Below are 23,328 nucleotides of genomic sequence, written 5' to 3'. Positions count from 1 at the left end.
TTGTTCTTATCAGGAATGAAAATTTTGATATTAATTAATCCGAACTGGTAATAATATTCTTTCCCCCAACGACTGATTTCACCCTATGGTCCAAACCCTTGGGTCACCTAGCTTTACCTTCAATAAAATCAATTAAAAAGATTTGGATTTTTTGGATTTTTTTTGGGGTAAAATATCAATTTATGTCCCTAAATATAAATTTAAATTTGGTAAGTGATATCAATTTAAGTTATAAATTAATAATTGTATTAATTTAAATTTTAAATTAATAATTATATGTATAATTATAAATATATCAATTTAAATCCTGGATTTAATGGAACGTTTAATAATTAAACATATTTATGAAAGTTCAAATTTAAATCGATACAATGATATAATCTAAAATAGTTTAAGTCGATATAATTATTAATTTATAATTTAAATTAATATCATCTCTAAATATTTATCCTTTTTCGATTCTGGGTTGTCACAAATGATTGTCTGCATGGTTTTGCTTTATTATAATTTTAGTCAAGGGGATAGGCTAGATGATCTCAACTTTTGAATAGATAATTGTCCACCAACAAATAAAAGATGTACATTTTGTTTTTTTGATTAGAAATAAATTTTATTTTTAAAATGTTTATCACTATAATATTTTACTAAAACCAAATTGACTAAGTCAATTAAAAAAAAATATATAAAATGAATGAAACTTATCTAAAATATTGACGGAGTATTTTTGAAATATCCAAGAATTAAAATACTTCTTAAATTTTACATCCCAAATATAAGTATTCAGATCATTATTTTAAAATCATTAAAAGAAAAAAGAAAAAAAAAACCCTTTGCAGTTGAATCCAAATCTCAGTATAATCATATCTCCATCTATCTTCAGAGGGAGCAAAGATGTGTCGATCTGAACATAAAGCCTTCACTTCAGTGTTCTTTGCTAATAATTACTGAAGTTGGATGCTTTCTTTACTGATATTTTATTCAAAGATCGGTGTATATATTAGACAAAGACTGTTTCATCAAAATGATTACCACGAGAAGCTCATAGATCTCTAATATGCAAAATTCACTTTTTCTTGGGATATTCCCTCGCTCCAAATATGGTAGATCCGATCCTCACATTTGTACTTCCCATTTCAACCTGCAAGACATGCAGAGTACGAGTTAACAATCGTTCTATAAAGCGTCCCCCTGTACAAATTCTACCCTTCTGTGTCTAAAAAATTGAAAAACACTTGGCCCATCCAACTTTTTCGAGTTCGTTCAGCTTGGCGATGCTTTAGGCCAAGTTTATCTATATGTATTCAAGCAGATACTACATTCTAAAGATGATCATTCTTACAGCTTGTTCGAAGTCTGCTGACATTCCCATTGATAGCTCACATTGTTCTTCTGATATTTCAAGTGCTTTGCAAACCTCAGTTCTACAGTTAGCCAATAACTGCAACCAATATATAACCAATTAGTAAGAGCATAAGATGCAAACAAACTTGATAAGTTTCTCGTAACAGGGGAATGGTGGGTAAGGTGAAGTTGGGCTTTGGAGTGAAGGGTTTTATCACCTTGAAGTTTTCTGGTGTGGATGTATAATCTAACATTCCAATTGTCATTAGCCCAGAAAACTGAAGATTTGGGCAGTTCAAGCTAACATGTTTAGCAAGCTCCACACACCCAGAGGGCTCAACACCTGATTTTGCTGCACATAATTAAGGGAAAAACATTACTCGAGGGACTACAACATTCTATGATTAAGTTAAAATCTAGCGTAATAAAGTTGCCTGACGTACTAATAGATAATAACATCACCAGTGTTCTACAAGATACACTATCAACAATCTAGTTTTTTGAAAAATGTCCCGATATTATGCTAAGGTTACTAACAAATGGAAAACCACACGATGAACGGTATAAAAAACCGAACAAGCTTCGTCATTCTAAATTCTGATCTGGAAAATTCTCGAAAGAAAAAAAGGTTAGAGCTCTGTTGAAAAGGAACCCTTATGTCTAAATGTATTGTGAAATCAGGTAGCTTAAGTTAACTGAGGACAAAAAAAGTACGTAAAAAGAATAATTAGAGCATGCTTTATGCAAACAATTACAACACTGTTGCCTAATCCTGTAGGTCAATAAGATAATTTAAAAAATTTTGCACCAGAATCTTGCAAATCAAATCTCTTAAAATTATCATTAAACTCCACTTAAGTGGTGACCATCAATTTAGAAACAGGAACTAATAGTCTCCGCAAGGAATAATAACATACATTCTTCTCCACTTGTATTCACTTGGATAAACACTTTAAGAGGCTTCCTCCCAATACTTTCAACCATCCGATCCAAACGGTTAGCAATCTGAGAAATTTTTTTAAGCAAATTGAAAAGGAAGTCATAGTGTACAGCATAAAGAAAAACAATGTTAATCATTTGAATTAAAATTTCTTATGAAAACATGAAAGCTTAGTGTTAGGCATGATCCAATGAGACAAGACAAGGCAGGCCTAAATCCAAAATTGACGGAAAACCATCAACAATAAAAACACAGAGAAAAATTCTTGAAAATGGACCCCACGTTGGTTGTTTCAGTTAGTAAATCAGAATCACCAAGTTCAATTACCACTCAATGACAGTTTTTCAACTGCATGCTAAAAACCAAATTCAACGCAACCCAAGGAAAGAGAAACAATCAACGCATAATTAAAACAAAATATTGGGAAGTGACTTTAAGAATTTCCAATTTAACTTTGAGGTGAAGATGACCTTCAACTCAAAGAATTTCAGACAACTAATAAGAAGAGTACCTTTTCATCATCTACACTCTCTACAACTGCCAGGTTTGGGACGCCAGCTGTATGGTTATTGTAAAAGTAACAGTTAGAAATGAAGGAACAAAAGCAGATGAAAAGAAGCAAATAAAAGTCTTGAAAACCATCTGCTTAGATGAAATGGCAGAATATAAAAATTTATAGTCCAAAAAACCAACTAATTATCCAATTTAATTATTTTTTTTAGGAAAGAAAATGACAAACTCGGCATCACATTTAGTACACGTTTGTCAATTATGCATTTGGTTAGCTTTAGTTGAGTATTGTTTGCTGTTGAGTTGAGCACATCAGATGCAAGATGACTTTATTGATGTATTGTGTTAGGCCCCCACTTATCCATACTAATGTTAGGAGGGGCAGGGGTGGAAATCCATCCCCTTAGTTAGTTGTGCAGTTAATTATATTTATAATGTGTGTTGTATTTTGGATTTATGCTTATTTTGTATTTGTTGGTGTAAAACCAGTACTTGGGAGATCTCCACCCTCTTGAAATGTGTGAAACTTGTATTTTGTTGATCCTGGAGGCGTCCTTACATATTGATATGAATAGAATAATAAAATTCCTCCTAAATGACAAAGTTGAGTTGAGTTTGTAAAGTTAACCATAAAGAAACAGGCTCTAATTTAAATAAACTTAGTCAAACTACGACCTAAAGCAGATCTGGCTGCTCAAGCTCAACAAAATGAAGAAAATGGCAATGATGGAAACCAATGGAAATACTGGAATAAAGCTTGTTAATCAAGAAAATTATTTTTCTCAAGAGTTATGGAAAAATAAGTTGAAACTCACGAGATGGTTGATCTTGAAATGAAGGCAAGTTCGGATTTCAATGGTCAAATGTTACTTCTTTTCTAAGCAAAATTTTCATGGTTTTAAGTTTTCAAGAATGATCTAGGACCTAGACATGAGTTAAGCAATAATCATGGCAATGTGAACACCTCCAACATTGTTCATTATGGTAGCATTCAACAAACAATCTACAGCCAGCAACTAGGCTCCTAGCTTCTCAAGATTGGATCAATAAGTACAAGAGGTTTAGAGTATCTAGACTAAAAACTGAAGAGGTCAGTGGCTGCTAATTTCAAATGGATCCCTCCCTTCTGTGGAAAGTTGAAACTATTCTGCTATTGGAATGTACGTGAAATGGAATTTATCCCCAAATCTTTCAAGGCTTCACTGAAGAAATGGACTCAAGAGTTTGACTGAATTCACTCCACTAAAATCAGCATTATTGCTGAGAGTAAATCTTTAGATGACTTGGAAGACTCCTTTCCTCTCTTCCAGCAAAAAAATCTTGGAAGCTTCCTTAAATATCAGCTCCATGATGCAATCTTAAATGTGAGTTTTAGGAGCCAAAAGTGCAGGTCTAAATAGCTTTAGTACGGGGATGAAAGCACAGATTTCATCAATTTTTGTGGTCAATTATAACAGGAAAATTCTCTCTTACAATGAGATTGTGAATGCTCTACTGGAGAAATATGGTGAATAACAAAGATATAGAACGCAACAAGCATGAAAACAGACCAATAGAATCTTAACTCTTAAAAGAGAATGTCACGAAGCCTCTTGAAATTTGATTGAGAATGGAAAGCCAAGGAGAAAAATATCAGCCTCTAGGAGTATTAGACAAGCAATCCCCTCAGAACTTTACTCATGACTCTCGTAGTGGATTCTTAGCACACTTCTCTCCAAATTTCTTGATTTAGGCTTAGCTAAAGGCTTCGATGTGAAAAATTATAACCCTCTTCATGTTATATTCAACAGTAAAAGCTTCTGCTTGTGCTAAATTTGCAATGTTGATTTCTCTAATGGATCTTGACGTTAAGAGGAACTTAATGACACGAAAGCCAAGAATGGATTTATTTCATGTAGCCCATACTATAAATATTTGCCTAGTTCTGATCAAGATAATTGGCTTTGGCTAAGAAACCGTACATGTAGTTTAGTTGTAAATTGCAATTAAACGATGTCTTCAATAACTCCCATAGTCCCATGCTCTTAACCAGGACCTTTTATGTCAATTTAAAAGGGGCTCTTCTCCTTAAAAGTTGAAAATCTACACTCAGGAACTCTAATATACAAACTAATCATGAAGATCCTAAAAGAAGAATCCCAGTAGCTGTGTATTTCCTAATTAAGGCATTATGTACAGAGTCAGTAATGAACGCCTCCATCTTTCCACCAGTTAATTTCTAGCCTCTTGATTTTAGCAGAAATTTTTAGTATGTTTAAATGGTCAACCACATTTCCAAGCAACACCAAAAACCTCCTTCATTTTTGTTTTGGAGTACATTCCTTTGAAGCTAAACCTAAAATTTTCATGGAAATGTGAGAATTTTGGGAGGGAAGATAAATTGTTTTATCTTCTATGTAACTATATTGCTTTTGAAGCTTTGACTTAGTACAAATTCTTCTAACCTTTATGTAACTATGCCTCATCAAGTCTTTGTACTTGAAAATTCCCTTTTGCAACTTCAATAGCATGGGTTGAGGCTTTCCTCCCCTTTCTGTAATTATGACAGAATTCAATGTCTCAATGACAACATTGCTTATTTCCCTCCATCACCCCCAAAAAGGACTCATCCTATAGCTTGAGATTCCACTGAAGGCCTGATATAGATTTTCCTAGATTTTCAATTTGATTGTTGAAGCAAGTTAGCTTGTTATTCTTTCTATTGGATTTTATAATGGTTAGCATGAACTAGTTCGATATTTATATTTTGGCAAGCTTATTGGAGCTACCGGTGCTATCTGTCCAGCCCAGCATTATTTTTTCTGTGTTAGTTAATTGGTTTCATTCAGCTGCTTAGTTCCGTTAGGCTGTCATGTATTTAGATAGCTTTAGTCGAGGGTGGCGAGCTCTCAATAATTGGAATTGCTGCACTGTTATACTGATATGAGCACAGCACAATATTCTTGTGTGATTACAAAGTAAGTTGAATTGTACACTCGTATCATGTGCAAACTTAAACTCATGTAAACAAGTTTTATAAGATTGCCTGCACACTGCACTAAAAATATTATTTAGAAGAAGGATTTGATCATACACAGAAGTGGTTTCACTTTGTTGCTCTGCAAATTCCCGATGAAATGCCATTCAATATCCTCTGGAAGCTGCAATTTCCAATGATCGTAAGGTCAAATAGTTCCAGTCCGAATCATCGACGATGAATTCTCTCCAAAATTCCACTAATTCTCATACAATAGAAAGGTTTCAACTCAATAGCTAAATTTGGAATCCGTTGGAAAGTGAGCAAGAAAAAAAAACCTGAGGAGCCTTTTCAACGAGTTCCTGAACGTAATTCTCGCCAAAGCATCGGTGGCCAGCATCGTAGACTTGACGAATGATGGAAACCGGCTTGGTCTTGCTAACAGCTACTACTCGGATCTGCTGAGGCCCACGACCGGACCGTTCGGCCGCTAGCTGAACGCGCTGAAGCACAGACCTGAGCGCCGCCGATGCGGCGGCGGCGCCTTCTATGGCGGCTGAGGAGGCCATGTCCGTACAAGAATCTTCCTGCTCCAGATTGTTCTAAAACAGTGAAGGGGAGAGCTCTCGGCGTTTCAGTTACGCAATCGAGGGACAAGAAGGCAATGCTATGAAACGACGTCGTGGCCAAGATTCCCCTTCCAATCTCATCGCTATACGCAATTCCCATATCTTTCAGTTTTTCATAATTTTTTTAAAAAGAAAAATAGTTAATATTTATGGATTGTTTTCACATGTAAGAAAATCAGTCTATGATCGTCCCATAGACAATAAAATTTTATTATTATTTATAAACAGTTTTCTTATTTAAAATAATTTTATATAAAAATACACGTTTATTTGTTTAAAAATATTTGTATACTTCTAAAAATAAAATTGTATTATTGCTCCTAAATTTTCATAAACTTTCAAAACCGAGATTTGAAACAATTATTAAGTCATTGTATATTCTGTTAGTCAATTTTTCTTCTTGTTAGAAAATTAGATATTCTTTAAATAGGCAACTGTCAATTTATCATTTGTGAGCTCATTGTATATTGATAAGGGATGGACTCTAATCTTGTGAGTTGAATGAATGAAATCATTCTTCCCCTTATTACACCAATAACATCATCGAAACATGATCGATGTGATGATCTAACACGATAATTTTGAAACATATGAGGTGAATGAGCAATAATGTAGCTTTTGATAAAAGTATTTTTGAAATAAAATATAAATTTTACGAATATTTTTTATAATTTAACCAAATAAATATAGAATAATACTTAACTACGTCAAAAAAATTTCTAATACATTGTGATTTTCATGCTACCTCAATTTATTGTTTGCCATAGTATTATTTAAGAATTGTGTGAGATCCAAGAAACAATAAATCAATTAATCTATTACTTGATGAGGTGTCAGTTTATGAATGAAGATAGAATTAGTATGTATTACTGTAATTTCGATGCATTTTAAGGTATACTCATTTGCATATTTTGTCATATAATAAACCATTTCTTACATTATTTTAATAAAATATTTTTTAATTTATTTTTTGTATGTGATTGATTAGTGTGGGATACACAAAAAAATGATGTAGAGATGAGGAAATTGTGGTGGAGAGATGAGGAGGATGATGATGAAACCTGAAAATCAAGTAGTGTGAGAATACATATTGGCATTTAATTTCATAGCTTGTTTAAAGAGTTTAAGCTTGATGCATCTGTTGAGTTCCAAAGCCGCGGCCACAAGTGCAAGAGCTGAAAGTATACCGACGTAAGCCCATCGCCACTTTTCTGGGTGGCGCTGTGCATTGATTCCTTCAAATATGTCTGCTATTATCAGTGTCATTATCACATATCCCATAACATGATGGTATATTTCCCACCACCGCCGCCTCCCGCTCTCCTTCTTCGGTTGCACACATATGGCAAACATCTGCAAAGTTTTCTAAGGTAAACTATCTCACCATAACTACGTAATCACAAATACTAAATAAAGTTGATACTTTATATTAAATTACTTACTTGAATGGTGGCGAGGAGGATGACGAAAATGCCGAGAATTAAGAATGATGGGTGAGAGCGTTTTGAAGAGTTAAGTATAGAGAGTCCAAAGCCCCATCCGACAGTGCCCATAATATAACCACAAGTTTGGCAGACAGCATGAACGGAATACCATTGGTCGCAATTCATTGGGAATTCTTGTCTGAAATATCTAGCAACAATAATCCCAATGGGCATTAAAGTTCCCCATCCTATCATATTCAGAACCCCATGAACCTGTGATCAAACTCGATACTTCTCTCATAATCAGTATTTAATCTATTTTCATTTCTTAAATCACTCCTTTTTTGTTAACACTCACGAGCATTCCAGAATCATACTTAGCTACTAACTAATATGCAACGCCCAAAACAAAAAAAGAACCAGTCACATGACATATTAAACTTCAAGTTGGAAAATGGAAAATAGGTGCAGTCGAGCTAACAGCTAACTATTACTTGTTTATAAGAACACAAAACAAATCATCAAAATGGTAATCTAATATGAATATTAAGATAAATCCTTCAATTCTTACGTGTCTTAAAAGAGTGGTGTATCCCAAACCAGGGCTCTTCCATACTTTTGAAGCTGATGTTACTTTGGCATCTGGGTTGTGGACGGAGGTGGAATTTGCCTGTTGCTCCGCCCTGGCCTCCGTCGGAGTTGAGCAACCCATGGAACAGATAGCCAAAACTACTAGGCTGAGAATTAGGAAGAAGTGGAAACGGGAACCCATCCTCTCTCCTCCTTTCTCTCTCAGATACAAGCCCAAGTTTTAAAAGAAATTAAAAGCAAAATTGGCAGCTAGAGCCTAGCTGGTGGTTTAAACAAGTATGCTGATCAAGTTTGATGGTTGATTTAATTTGCAGGGAAAACTTAGGTGTTCCGTGTAGCGGAACTGCACCCAATGAAAAATCGCTTTTTATTTTTAAAATATTTTTTTAATTTTTTTAAGAGGAGGAAAGTTAGGTGCAACCTAAGTTACACCTAATAATTATTTTTTACAAAATAATTATACATGTGAACTTTTAATTTAACTTCTTAACTTACGACATGTCCTAGCCAACCCATTTGAAGTAGTAACTAGAATCTGGAGTAATAACTTTTGAAAATGAGTGATACTAACTAAGTTCCTTTATAACTAAGTAACCAAGTATTATTTTAGGTAAAGATACACTAGATTGTGTTTGTGATCAAAATTTTTTCATGTGACCAAAATTATTTTTGTCATTATCAAAAATAACTTTTGGTTCAAATATTGATGTTTTGAAAATGTTGAAATTGATTTTATTAAAGTAATTGACCGAGAATCATTCCTACAAAAATTTAAATTAGCCCCACTTATGTATTAGTCATTTTATTAAAAAAATGTCTCTTTGAGTAATTTTTCTTTCTTAAATCACTTGTGAAACCATACATAATAGTTTAGAATCATTTTTAAATATCTGAAAAATCAAATAAAAAAAAGTTGGAAATAAACATCAATATTATTGCTAACAAAATCAATTGCCTTAAATCTCTTTTTCTAAAATCACTAATATCTGAGATCTTTTATCACTTTTGGTTATTTAAACCAAATAATGTGGAAAAAATAATCTACAAAAAAACAATGTTTTTCCAATAGATCAGAATATGTGCTTTTCTTCTACGACTAGAGAATAAATCATTTGGAAGCAGGTTTTTCATAATTTTAGGGAACAATCAGAATCGATAAATTGATATGCATATATAATTAAATATATAATTTGTTCTTTTACAGTTCCTTTTTTTTTCTTTTCTTTTTGGTAGCAGTTTCAGGGAAGCTGGCTAATTAAGAGATGTTAACATTACAAACGGTTTGCTTTTTCTTTCTGCATATCTCATAACTTTTACTTTAATCGAGTTTTTCCTTTTGGCCGTAAAGAAAGGAGCTCCAAATCAAATCAATGTTTCAGTCACACCATCCAACTTTTCGGCTGTTTTCTATATATATATATATATATACATGCACTCATATTTACTTGATTTCTTTCAATATTTAAATTAAAGCGAATAGCCAAATTAGATTTCATAAAATGTACAAAGCATATTTTAATATGTGCTTTTAAACTCTATACACGTTAGTTGCTTTTAAATGTCTAGATAGAAGAGGGATACACGAATGAACTGATACTTTGAAATGATAGAAAATCTTGAGAATTATGCAAAGATCATGGTTAAAAAATATTAAAAGAATAATTGATATAGGGTTAAAATAACATTTTGATTCATAATACTTTGATGTTTTGTTCAATTTTAACATTATACTTTTAAATGTCCAATTTTAGTTCATATACTTTTAATAAATCTTAAAGTTAATTTATTGTTGATTTTTGTTTAACAAAAAACTTTTTTATCTATTAGAATTTTTACTATAAAAATTAGAATACACCTTATTATTATATAACCAATTTCATAAAAATTCATAAAATAACTTTGATATATATATACTTTGATTTTCATCAAAAAAAAAATTTTTAAAAACTTAAATGTAATTTTTTTAGGGGAATTTTTAAAAATAGAAAAATAAAGGAAATTATTTACATAAAATAACAAAATTTTATTCTTATTTGATAGAGGCTAATAGAAGTCTATCAGTCTATCGGTGATAAAAACTGATAGAAGTCTATCACTGAAACATTTGTTATAGATACATTATAAATTTAGGCAAAAGGTCCCTTATAGATACGTTTGCTACCAATTTAATCTTTTATTATAACCAATTTAATCCTATTAAATTAATTAAAAAGATTAATCTAATTTCTAATCTTATTAGAAATTTATGACCTTAGGTCTATGTGAATCAAATTTTAAAACTATTTAAAAAAATGAATTACCTAAGTTTGCATGCAATTATGAATTATTGATTTTAATTTCTAATTTCATTTTGTTATAATGATTATAAACAAAAATGAAACAAATTAAAAACATACATTGCATCGAATGACATACTTTATAAAATTATCTAAAGTAATGTCATGCATCATGCAACTCTCATTTCATCACTATATACATATAACACTTAATGAAGTAAATAACATACATTGCACCCATACATCCAAACTATATATTATAACTATTACTATATAAAGGATGCATGGCTATGTTATTTATGCATGCAAGCATATAGTATAACATTTATATTATATGATGCATGTGCATGCTATAAAAATAAATCATGCAAACATATATTATAACATTTATAATATGAATAATGCATAACCTATGGTGGGATTTTACTATATGACACACATTATGACATATTTTAAAACAATTAAACCATATATCATATGCATAATTTAAATAACAATTATGGACTGGGATTGGACTCCAAAAAGCATTAATTAAATTAATATAATGCTTATATTAATTTAATTAACTAAAAACTACCTATTACAATAATAAATAGTTCAACCGATTCGAAACAAGTGAACCTAGTCTTGAAACAGCTGGAACCGGACCATCCAGCTATCGAACCATCCTCGAACTGCTCGAACCAAGCAAACCGGACCTAAACCAGCTCCAAATCGAGCCGGACCACTAGTGAACCGGTCGTTCTTCTCCGTCCCAGAGCATCACGACGCTATGCCCTAGTGTCGCAACGCTACAGAGAAAAAACTCTATTCGCCACTTGCAATGTCGCGGCGCTACTGTGCAGTCGCCTACTGTACAAATTCGACCTTCTTGGAATCGACGTTCGATTTGAGCTTAGTTTTTTTAGAAATTCGCCGGGAACAACACGAACGACTCAAGACACCAAATATACAGACTCGATAACATTTATGCCAAAAAAAGGGCCTTTACACAACAAATTTGTGAAAGGAAATTTGTAAAAACAAAGAACCCAATCCCGAAAACATCCATATTCGCAAAGCATTCAAACCACATTCATCAATATGAAATATACAGAATACACCCACCATGCTATAATTAAATTCTGGAATTTTAAAAAATTGGGATTAATACAGCGCTTTGATACCAATTGAAGGGAAACCAACAAAGGTTTTGATGCAGAAGCGGGGATGGATCCCAATTTTTATTTTTTTTTATAGAACTCCAAATTATAGAATGAACAAAGAGGAAGATTATGCATTAATCAAACCTAATTTTACAACATGTTTTTGTATAGAATTAAGGAAGAAAAATATTACCTTTGAAGAACACTTCTTCACGTATTCCCTCGAATGAATCTCAAACTCGAAATCCCAATTCAGGACACCACTATAAAATAAACCTTTTGTATTCTCCTTGGGATTGAGAAAACACAGGAGTGGTGGGCTCTGTTTTAGATTTGGAAGAGGGAAGAAGAGAATGAGAGGAAAAGAGGAAGATTTTCTTCTCTGTAAAATACTGGAAGAGAATTTCAGATCCTATAGAATTGGAAGAAGATGACTAAATCTGATTCTCCACACCCACTGCACGTAAAAATGTTGAGAAAATTAGGGGGAGGGAGTTCTTTAATTAAACTAATATATATCTATATATCTATATATCTATATATCTATATATATATAATAACCACCTTATTATAATACTTTATATTATAATGTATCAAATACATTATATTAATTATATCACATATACAAATTAATTTAATTAATTATATCATATGTAATTAATTCCCTCATTTAACTTGAACAATTCAAATTAATCCAAAATTAATTCTCAATTAAATCCATGTTGAGCTACAGAGAGGGCCTTATGGACCCGTAGATTGAAGCTCCAATGGTGTTTGGATAATTAATTGAACTCTTTAATTAAATTACCCAACTTCCATTAACTATCGATCACTCCACTAAATACCGACAGCTGCACTCTTCACACTACAGATATATATTTTTTTTCTATTGGATATAACCAATCAACAATGCGATGACCCTTCACAAATTGGTCGTAAGTACATGTAGGCCAAAATTACCGTTTTGCCCCTGTAGTTACATCTAACTCCTTAAGTACCATTGATTCCTCTAATGAACAATAAGTCATAGTCCAAGTATGACCAAGTCCCTCTCAAGCGGAAAGAGGGTGTGGCCACATTGTTCAAGCCCCAAAATTATCCTTAAGGGAGCAATTTATCTACTTACCCCGACATCAGGGAAGGAGCAGATTCCATCTTGTGTAGCTGTGTTCTCAATTCCCCAATTAGACGAATCCCCAAAATGGTAGACGTATTGAGTTGGCAATCTTGCCACCCTCACCCATACAAATCGAAGGACTGTCTTCATAAGCAGGAGTTCACAACTCACTCAGGATTCAGGACATGTCACCTATGGTCATCCTGGTGAAATGTAAATCTCTCTTATTAATGGTGTTATATAATGAGACTAACCATTTCGTAGTCCAGTTTTATACAAACTTTTTATATAGGATACCCCCACTCACATATTACCACATGAATAATCAGGATCAGATCATTTGTAGCACTTTACAATACTTGTAACATCTACATGGACCGTATCCGTAGTGTCACCAGGATAAGGTATCCATCCTTAACCATCTATTACAGATCGTTTAGGTTATTATTTAAACAAGATCCATCTGTATATCTCTAAATGCTTGTTTAAATTACATAAAATAACTTAGGATCTTAGTTTATTGAATTGAGTGTATACTCATAAAATAACAATTATTTTATTAATAATAATTTATTTATACAATGTTTACAAACTACAAGAATACAAGAGAATCAGGACACCAATCTCAACAGCTTCCAACTCTAGGGTGACTTCTCCCGTACTTAGTATTTAGTCCAAATTGCTTCTTCTTCCTTGGATTAGGCATTCACCTTGTCTTTCCAACTCTTAGATCAACCACATGTTTCCAATACATAAAAATTTTTCTAAGTACTAATACTTCCTTCAAGACATAGTTTAGATACTTATCCAATCTTTTCTTTCCAAGGATTTTAAGTCTGAACTCTTTTCTTAACCTAAGGAATCCTATGGGAACTTGGGTGTCACAAATCCATCCTCCTTAAAAAAATTCGCCCTCAAAATTTCATTAAATAACTAATTATTCGTCCTTAAAATTTCACTAAAAAAAATAATAGTTTTGTAAAAATAATAAACATATATTGTAGTAGTTATAGATTTGGATTCTTATCCTTGTTTCCTGGTTCTTGTTCTACTTAGGTCATGGTATATAATTTTCCTAAAGGTTGTGACGGTTCCACTCTTCCTTTTTGTTTCGATTCGTCTGGTCATCCTTTACTCATCGTCGATGGACCTATATCTTGATTAATTGTTTGAGAAGTAACTCTTCCATCTCTTGTCGCTAGTTGTGGACATTCTCTTTTATATTGTCCCATTCGTCCACAATTATAGAAAACATCTTCTTTTTCAGGACACCTACTTCCCCAATGATATTGGTTGCAGTTGGGACACCACGATCTCTTATTATTACTAGCGATTGATTCGGAATAATGTTTTCCTGAAGATCTATTTGCCTAATTTGTTCCTCCCTGTTCAAACCGGAAAGTACCTTTTTTCTTGAGTATCTCTTTTTGTACCATTCCAAGAACAAATTTCCTATTTCCTTTTTTCCCCATTCCTTTTAATATTGAATCCTTTGTCCTTCTTTATTTTTCAGTGATCAAACTTTTCTTTACTCTCATTGCTATTTGACAAGATCAGGGAATTCCTTCCAAGTGGTACAAGTAGTTACTGGGTTCAGATTTCTTGTCTCAATCCAGCCTCGAATCTCTTACAACGTTCATTCTCTTCCTCAATAATGTTCAGGGCGTATTTCAAGAGCTCAATATATTTTTGTTCATATTCTACCATTCTCATGTCCCCATGTGTAAGTTGTAAAAATTCATTTCGTTTCAAATCACAAAATGATCATGGGAAGATTTTTCGTAAAAATCTTCTCAGAATCCAGCCCACGTTGGTTCATCTCTTTCTCTTCTTTTATTCTTTACTATCCTTCTCCAGTCCTCCACTCGTCTTTGTAATAGGAAAGTGGCTAAGGTTACCTTTTGTTCTTACGGACACCTCATAACCTTAAAACATTTCTCAAATTGGGTGATCCAAGGTTCAGCATCTGTCGGATTAGTGGTCCCTTCAAAAGTACCTGCTCTTAGTGCCTTAAGTCATTTTATCCCATATTTCTTCTCATGATCTAACTGGATTGTACCTAGACTTTCAGTCAAGCGGTGTGCAAATCTCTCCAAATATTGTTCTTCCGACATAATTTGTTCTTAGGAATAACTTGCTCGATTTTCATTACCTTCTCCTGACTTACTAGCACTTGCTTGGTTTCTTTGTCTCTCATTTCTCAACATGGTTTCTATAAAAGAACTTATCAACACATAGATCAAATACTAGAAATTTTATTATTAACACAACTACTTTTACAACATTATTATTTCTTTACTTACATTCGTAATTTACATCCTATTTACACATTTTATATACTTATAAGTTTACATCCATTATTTATTTATCACTATTCTACTTTCTCTTTCCCTTTTCGTGTTATTCCATATTTTTCTTCTGGTTTCCAGGCACATTCTTCCAAGGAATATCTTGTTTGCAGGCAAAAGAAATAAAAAGTGTTTTGAAGGTTTGTATCTTCTTTCGACAAATTCTCCATCTCGTCTTCAGTATCATCGTCGGTCAATAACAAAACATCACTCGCTGTTTGACTAGGTCATTCCTTTATTTTAAATTTCTTCATACGAATCCCAAGTTTCTTTGTCATCCGGAATTCATGGTGTTCTTTGTCTGAAAACGGATTTCTTCATGGTAGATCATTTTTACTTACATGTTTCTGTTTCTCTTTACCCTTCTGCTGATAGACATGCAGTCTCTCCGAAAGTGTCCTCTTTTACCACATTCGAAACAAGTCCTTAAGGGAGTTAGACAGGGTCCTAAGTGCTTTCGTTACATCTCGAACAATCCGGTACACATGGATGTTTGATTTGTTCTATTAATTCCAATTCCATATAAGGACAAAGAGCCCATTAATATTTTTGATTTTCCTTTGATGTCATAGTAGATTATTCTACTTTCCAATCTATCTATTTCTCAAACATGTGATTCCTACAACATTAATTAACTTATAATTATAACAATCATGTAGTTTCAAATAATTCATATTTCCATTCACATCATTTTTTTCTAGTCTGGTATCTCCTAGATTCCTTCCAAGTTTCCTCCAAATTATTACTTTATCTCCCTTTTCGAATTGGTAGCGTTGTGTGTTCCATCTTGAATTGCTCTAGTTCTACCACTTTTGTACTGTCTCCCTAGTTTAACTTTTTCTAATTTCCAGGTTTCCTTTAACCTACGAACTCTATTTTCTATGCTATAGTCATAATCCCCAAGTTTCCCTAAGTCCAATAAACTAACATCAAAGGTTGTCTTATGAGTCTTGAATTGTATGTGAAAACATACAAGGATCAATGTTCAAGATACAGCCTGAAGGGTCTATAGTATAGGGATAAGGTTGAGTACCTTATTCTTGTGACACTATGGATATGGTCCACTTTGTATTCAATACAAACGCAATGATCCAACACATTCGTATAGGTGGCACGCGAGTGAAGGTATTTTATGCAATAAGTTTGCATAAGACTGGATCGCGAAATAGTAACCACTAGATGTAACACCGTTAACTAGTTAAGTTTCTATTTCAATAAGATGACCACTTAGGCAACTTAGTCTTAATCCGAGTATATTATGAACGAGATCACGAGGAATTGTTCTTTGATTTATATGGGTGAGGGTGACTAGTTTGCCGACTAAATATGTCTACCATTTTGGGGACAAGACCAAGTAGGGAGTTGAGAACATAATAATATAAGATAGAATTCACTCCTTCCCTTCTTCAAGGTAAGTAGATTTGTATTCCCTTAAGTGGTGTCTTCAGGACTTGAATAAAGGGTCCTACCTTCTCATTGGCCCGAGAGGGGTTTGTGTTTATTGGTTGGACTATAAACAGCTTTTTCATTAGAAGAGCATTGGTACTTAAAGAGTCAGAGGTAACCCAAGGGCAAAATGGTAATTTGACCCAATTGGAGTTACGAACACTCATGAAGGACTAATTTATTGTTATTGATCTATATCCATGGACACAGAAATATATCTGTAGTGTGAAGAGTGCAGCTATGGGTCTTTAGTGGAGTGTACTTGTGAACCCCGAATCCTAATTTCTCTACTTGAGTATATTCCCTATTAAGATCAGTGTGATGAGTAGGTTGATGTGGAAACTAGTGTGAATAGTAGAGAAAAGAATGAAAAATTAGAAGAAAAGAGAAAATTTGGAAGTTTGACTTTTGGCAAAATTTTGGAAAATTTGGCTAAGTATAGAATTTTTTGTGTTGATGCGTTGAAAGGGTTGTTGGTGAGGGTATGTGGCTGAAGGAAGGAAGATGGAAGTGACGCATTGGAAGGCAGCCCATGCGTCGAGCAACCTCGGACAAATGCCCAGCAATCCGTCGAGCAGCCTCGGCCAGCGCCCAAGCCATGCGTCGAGCAGCCTCGGCCAGCACCCATGCCATGCATCAAGAAGCCTCGGCCAAATGCTTTGCCAATGCGTCGAGCGACCACGCCCATGCAGTGAGTGACCTACTGAGTAGCCATGCCGTGCGTCTAGGTGCCCTGCCATGCAGCCAAGCGCATAACCCATGCGGCCAAGCACGTCCATGCGCCCGAGCGAGCGAGTGATAGCCAGCATACACCGCACGCCCATGCGTCGAAGCAACACGCCTATGCATCGAAGCACCCGGTCAAGCATCAAGGTGTTGCGCGCAGCCCATGCGGCCAAGCACGCCCAATGCGTCGAGCGGCCAACGTGCCCATGCATCGAGCGACCAGCTTATGCAGGGCGCTTATGCATTGGTGGTCAGCACCATGCGCCCATGCCAAGCAAGCTGTGCAATACTACCTAGTGAGCTATGCATCGAGGACGGACGGTCACCCTATGCATTGGTGATGGTTAGTTCTTGCGATGGCTAGATTGAATTGTGATGGTAGTGATTTGGCTTGTTATGCGTTGATGATAGGCTATGCGTTGAGTATGGATTATGTGTTGAACATCCAAGAGTTGGACGCATACAAGGGATGAGATCAACAGAAGAACATCATCAAAACCATATGTCTTCTTGGAAGGAAAGCCTTAAGCCTTAAGAATTTAAGGAGGTGGAATCTGATTGGAGGCTCATGCGTTGGCTACACAAGAGGAAGACACTTAGCTTGCGATGATCACAGTATTGCGTTGATGGGGTGAAAAGGAGACACTTGGCCATGTAGCCAAGTAGGTGGTGTCAACTCTGTAGAAGCTTTGGACGCCTATAAATAGAGCCAAGAGACATCATTTTTAGTTCACAATTCAGAAATACCGTAAAAAGAGTGGGAAAGTTGAGCAAACCTTGTATTGGAGCCAAATCCATGCGTTAGTCATAGAGGACGCATCAACTTGGGACGAGAAGTTCTCCTAATTTACTTATGCATTTGAAGTTATTTTAAAGCCACCTGAAAGCTCGGAGAGTCTAGTTTTTAGGGTAGGGCTACCGGAAGAAAAGCTCAAAAGGGTCGGGCTGGAAACTGAGAAGAAGAATGAAGGATCAGGCTGTCAGATCAGTTTGGGCCAGTCTTGAAGATTCTGTGATTCCGGCCAAACCACGAGGATTTCTGAGCTCAAAGTTTAGGGTGAGCTTCCTGAGACATTTTATAATATGTTTGTAGAAGGAAGTATCTAAAAATAAGATTTAGAACTATGAGTAATCTAAGCTATAAATTGAATTTGGATTCTAGGGGTGAAAAGGGAGCCTGAGGTAGAAAATGGAGCTACTAGAGTGAAAAGCTCCTAAGAAATCAAGGTGAGTGGCTAAAACGTTTTGACTAAAACATTTTCTTAAAAGGTTTGATTACAACGTGTTATAGAAAGCATGTTCTAAAGAAGATTATTCTCATGTCAGCTAGTTTTACAAAGTGAATTCCAAGCAAACCATGGGTTATGTTTTAAACGCATGCATGTGTGAGAAATTGTTGAAAAACGATTTATATATGTTAAATATACTTAGCATGCGTTAGTACATTTAAAGCCATGTTTTTATATGTGTTATATTTTACATGCTTTAAAGAGAGAGTCATTTATGACTAGTTTTACTTAAAACACGATACCAAAGGACATTTGAGAAGGTATCCGCCCAACTAGATACTGAAGGACATTTGAGAAGGTATCTATTGGTACTGAAGGACGTTTGAGAAGCTATCTGAGCAGAAGTACCTAAGGTATGACGGTACTTAGTATGGCCATGTGCACATAGGTAGAATCAGAGATTGAGCAAAAGGGTTCTCTCTTGACTAGTAGTTGGTGTTGGGATTGTTTTTACCCACAGCAAGGTTATCCTCAACTGAGAAATAGTTTTACTATTTTATGATTAAGATAAATTTATATGTTTTATGCTTGGAAAATGTTTATATTGCAGTACAAGAAGCTTATATTTTAGTTAAACTCTTTATTGAGATTTTGCATGAGAATCAATTATCTTTCTTAAGTCACTCACTGGGCGCAAGCTCACCCCGTTTTCAAATGTTTTCTTTTTCCTCTCCACAGGTAGCGGTCAAATCCTCTGAAGATAGCTTTGTATCTACTCTGCTACTAAAGGATAAAAAGATTTGTAACCCGTTTGTTTAGATGATTACTGTTAATATTGTACACATGTTACTGTTGTTCATATAGGGACTAGGGTTTGTGGGTTTTGGGACATGTGAATCTAGTGTTGTAATGACTCTAAATATGCTATACTTCTAAATTAATAAATTTTGGCCTAAAGATATTCCGCTATATGTGAGTTATATATTAGTGTCAGAGTTATTCCGCAACAGTTAGTAGGCAGTAAGTGTCAGCCACAGGGTTGATAACTGCTGCAGTCACGCCCTTTCCTAGGCTAAGAGGGTGGTCTGGGGCGGGGTGTGATAGCTTGGTATCAGAGCAAAGGTATACGTAAAGTTGGGAAAGGTTTAAGCTAGTTTAGTATTAAAGCATAAGGTATTGGGTGAAAGAGAGAGTTTGTGCATTAGATTAAGTCCCATAGATAAGTCCCTAACATGTGTACCTAATAATTAGGCAAAAATGCTAAGGAGAAGTGGCAGGCGGAGTAAGCAGACTGAGGAGAGGGATGTTGACCCTACCAGCGAAGGTCCTGAAGTTAGACGGGACCCAGATCCGAAGGGAAAAAGAGTTAGAGACTCAATAGAGCAGAAAACGACTTCTGCAAATGAGTCGAGTACACCTAGGGTAGATGTAGAACCCCAAATGGAGGATCGGGTATTTGATAGAATCACTCAAAGCTTGGCGGTAAGTGTTGGATCGATTCAGAATGATCCAGAAAAGAAATTCGACGTCGAGAGGCTGAAAGCTTTAGGTGCCACGACGTTCGATGGAGCCACAGATCCAATAGATGCTGAGATCTGGTTGGACTTGATTGAGAAATGTTTTAAGGTTATGAGGTGCCCTGAGGACCATAAGGTCGAGTTAGCGGCATTCTTGCTGCAGAAAGGGGTTGAGAAGTGGTGGAATGTTCCTAAGCCACAAAAGAAATTCTCTCTACCCTCCCAAAAAGTTTTCCTCCTCACCCTCTTCCAATATTTGGATACCACTTATCTTTCTATTGGAATCTTTGAGAATAACAAGGTTACTCTCGCGGTCGTGTTTAAGATTGTTCGAGAAAACGTTCGTGTTCAAGATTGTTGGAGAAGTCGTTCGTTGAACATCGAGAGGATCATTTAGAAGCTTAGGAATCTACTAAGGTAAAAATGGTTCTATCATTTCTCTACAACATGCTATTTACATGTTTGTTCTACGTATATTCTGCTTTAGTTTACCGTTCTTGTTTATGTAAAAATCAATTTACGGAATGCAAGGTATTCATCACAACGCTTCCACTACGGGATCTGATCCCTTCCAGTTATAATAAAAAATCATGTCCCTTTTATTCTAAATAAAACAGTATTAGACAAAAACATTCTATCTTAATAAAAAAACTGAAGGCAAATTAAAACAATAAACCTCTACAATTATTTTTCTTAAAATACACCGTGTTATTTTTAGTTTTATAAGACATTCCACATAATTATTTGTGTTATTATTTATTGTGTAAGACTCTGGCTTTTGCAAATTGTGTTAAGATCATATTCAAAACTTTTACATGTATTATCCTCATAATTCCTTCATGTACTAAGGAAGTGATCATCGTACTTGCCAAAATTTTATGGAGTAGAATTGTAAATCTTCTTCTTCATAATAATTGTTAACCTTCATCCTAACATTTTTAGAAATCCTTGCCTTAAGAAAAATCTTCTTAGATAACAATTTAAATAAATTTGCTTAACATATTAATTAAAACTCTTTAAATAAAAAACTTGATCAAAGTCTTTTACTAATCAATGTACTAAAAGAAAAATTACCTCAAAGATTTGAATTACTTGTCTTGAAAAGACAAGCAACATGTCTAGTGTGATATGGAGGTCAGTCGAATGTCAAACTGTGCAATATCATCGATTACTCTCTCTGATCTGAAAATTTTAATTGTGTGTAGTTGGTTGGGGGGAATCTGTATAAAATCAAGAAATAATTAGAAAATATTTAATATGTTTAGCGATAAAGTCGAAAAATTAGAAACCCATGAGATGGTGATTTATACTAACCTAACTGACACTCTCAATGAAGACATGCAAATGTCCATCACACCAGTAGCTTTGTCTTTGTTACTCTTGAAGGCATCTGAAAAAACAACAAAACAAAGCTCATATCAAAGAAAAAAATTAACATTACAGAGAAATATAGCGATAAAAAATCAAATGTTTAATTGAAGGAACTCCAACGATTAAAATATCAGATTCCCTACCGAAATCAGATTCAAAGAAAAAGAGAGAGAACGACAAAACAAGTGAGTCAGATGTGGAGAGAAATAAGAGAAACGATGAAGGATATATACAATGAAGCCTCTCACCGTTCTCGTCGACCAACTCCTTCAGCGTTGACACCACCTTCTTGTCCTTAAAATCCCAAAAGAATGCAATTGATAATTGATTGACCGTCGGTCGCCTCAAGATCACTATGTTCTTTGATGACCTCAGCCTGTCGTTACTCCCAAGTTTAAGTCACCAATGTTCATCATGAGAACTTTGGTCTTGGATTTCAATTAGGATTTTGATTCTTCACATGGGCTTTTGTCCACCCATTTTCTTTTGCTTGATTTCACTTGCAGACCACTTGTTTGATCTTGGTACACAATGGTCGAACAGCTTATATCCTTGTGCTTTCCAAGTTCTAGTCCTTCGTTGTCTTCCAAGTTTCTAAAAGGGCATAATTGTTTATTTTCAAATATCTAAGGCTGAGAGGAAGTAACGTTTTTCACGTAGGGAGATGAAGTAGCTGATAAAAGAGACGTCCAATGGTTTGTACTTTTAATTTTTTAAACGGAATTTCTCCATTTTTTCTCTGTTTTCTTAAGCTTCCCATTTTCACTATTTGATTGTTAAGTTTTATTCTTCTCTCTCCTGGTTGTTATTTTCGGCCTATATTCTTGTGCCCAGTGGCATCTTATGTATTAATAAATAGCTACTATGTGATAGCCAATATATCGTGTAGAGTTCTTCATCTAGTAAATTTCCATTTTTCTCTCTTCTGTCTCTTCGTCTTCTACATGGTATCAGAGCCATAAGCATCCTATTTTCTTCCTTCATGGCATCAAGCTCGGGAACATCAGAAGAAGATTATACTCTTTCGGTGACATCAAACCCAGGTATTCATTCGACAGTCTCATCTCCAACCAACATCTCCATATCCTTCCCATTGTTTACCCCACCTACTACTCAACGAATTCCTCCTCCTACTCGAAACCCATTCTATCCTCCCTAATATGGCCCTCCACCACGACTCCATCATCCTTTTTCAACCCAGGTACCCCTTAATTTGTTCTCCACACTCCCATCCCTGCAATCTTCAGTAGTAAACTACTCTCACATGTCCCAATCCCTCACTGTCAAACTCAATGATTCCAACTACCTTCTCTGGAAAAATCAGCTTCTCAATTTGATCATGGGTTACGGCCTTGAAATTTTCATTGACGGCACCTATCCCCAACCCCCTAAATACCTCGATCCTCAACAGACACAAATCAACCCTCATTTTTCTTATTGGCAAAAGTGCAATCGCACAATTATGAGCTGGTTTTATTTCTCCCTAAATGAAGATAAAATGGGTGAAATAGTCAGCTATGAGTCAACATTAGAGATTTGAGAAGCGCTTCGAACAACTTATTAGTCGTCTTCAACAACTCAGATCATGGGACTGAGTTCTCAACTTTAGAAAATAAGGAAGGATGGTACCAGCGTGTTCTAGTACCTAGCAAAGATCAAAGATATTGCTGATAAATTTGCCGCCATTGGAGAACCTCTGTCTTATCGTGACCATCTCGCCTATATTCTCAAAGGTCTCGGAAATGAGTACAACCCTTTTGTG

At 34.8% G+C, this 23,328-nt stretch overlaps 2 protein-coding genes across 2 annotated transcripts; both read right to left on the bottom strand.

Moving 5' to 3' along the window:
• Positions 1 to 902: 902 nt before the first annotated feature.
• Positions 903 to 6,569, bottom strand: LOC120074570 (Putative pyridoxal phosphate-dependent enzyme, YBL036C type). Its single transcript, XM_039027727.2, has 7 exons — positions 6,086 to 6,569; positions 5,865 to 5,931; positions 2,793 to 2,839; positions 2,259 to 2,346; positions 1,560 to 1,693; positions 1,340 to 1,438; positions 903 to 1,138 (listed from the first exon to the last, which is right to left on the bottom strand). Exons 1-7 carry the CDS (start codon positions 6,314 to 6,316, stop codon positions 1,064 to 1,066), a joined length of 741 nt encoding a protein of 246 aa, XP_038883655.1. The 5' UTR covers positions 6,317 to 6,569; the 3' UTR covers positions 903 to 1,063.
• Positions 6,570 to 7,317: 748 nt separating this feature from the next.
• LOC120074608 (cytochrome b561 and DOMON domain-containing protein At4g17280-like) lies at positions 7,318 to 8,730 on the bottom strand. The gene is made up of 3 exons (XM_039027775.2): positions 8,372 to 8,730; positions 7,819 to 8,073; positions 7,318 to 7,729 (listed from the first exon to the last, which is right to left on the bottom strand). Exons 1-3 carry the CDS (start codon positions 8,570 to 8,572, stop codon positions 7,445 to 7,447), a joined length of 741 nt encoding a protein of 246 aa, XP_038883703.1. The 5' UTR covers positions 8,573 to 8,730; the 3' UTR covers positions 7,318 to 7,444.
• Positions 8,731 to 23,328: the final 14,598 nt, after the last annotated feature.

The sequence above is a fragment of the Benincasa hispida genome, chromosome 3 (genome assembly GCF_027475165.1).
Source record: "Benincasa hispida cultivar pf3 chromosome 3, pf3_genome.v1.1, whole genome shotgun sequence".
NCBI classification, from domain to species: Eukaryota; Viridiplantae; Streptophyta; class Magnoliopsida; order Cucurbitales; family Cucurbitaceae; genus Benincasa; species Benincasa hispida.
Note: the sequence above shows the minus strand (reverse complement) of the source record. Positions and strands in the feature narration are given on the sequence as shown.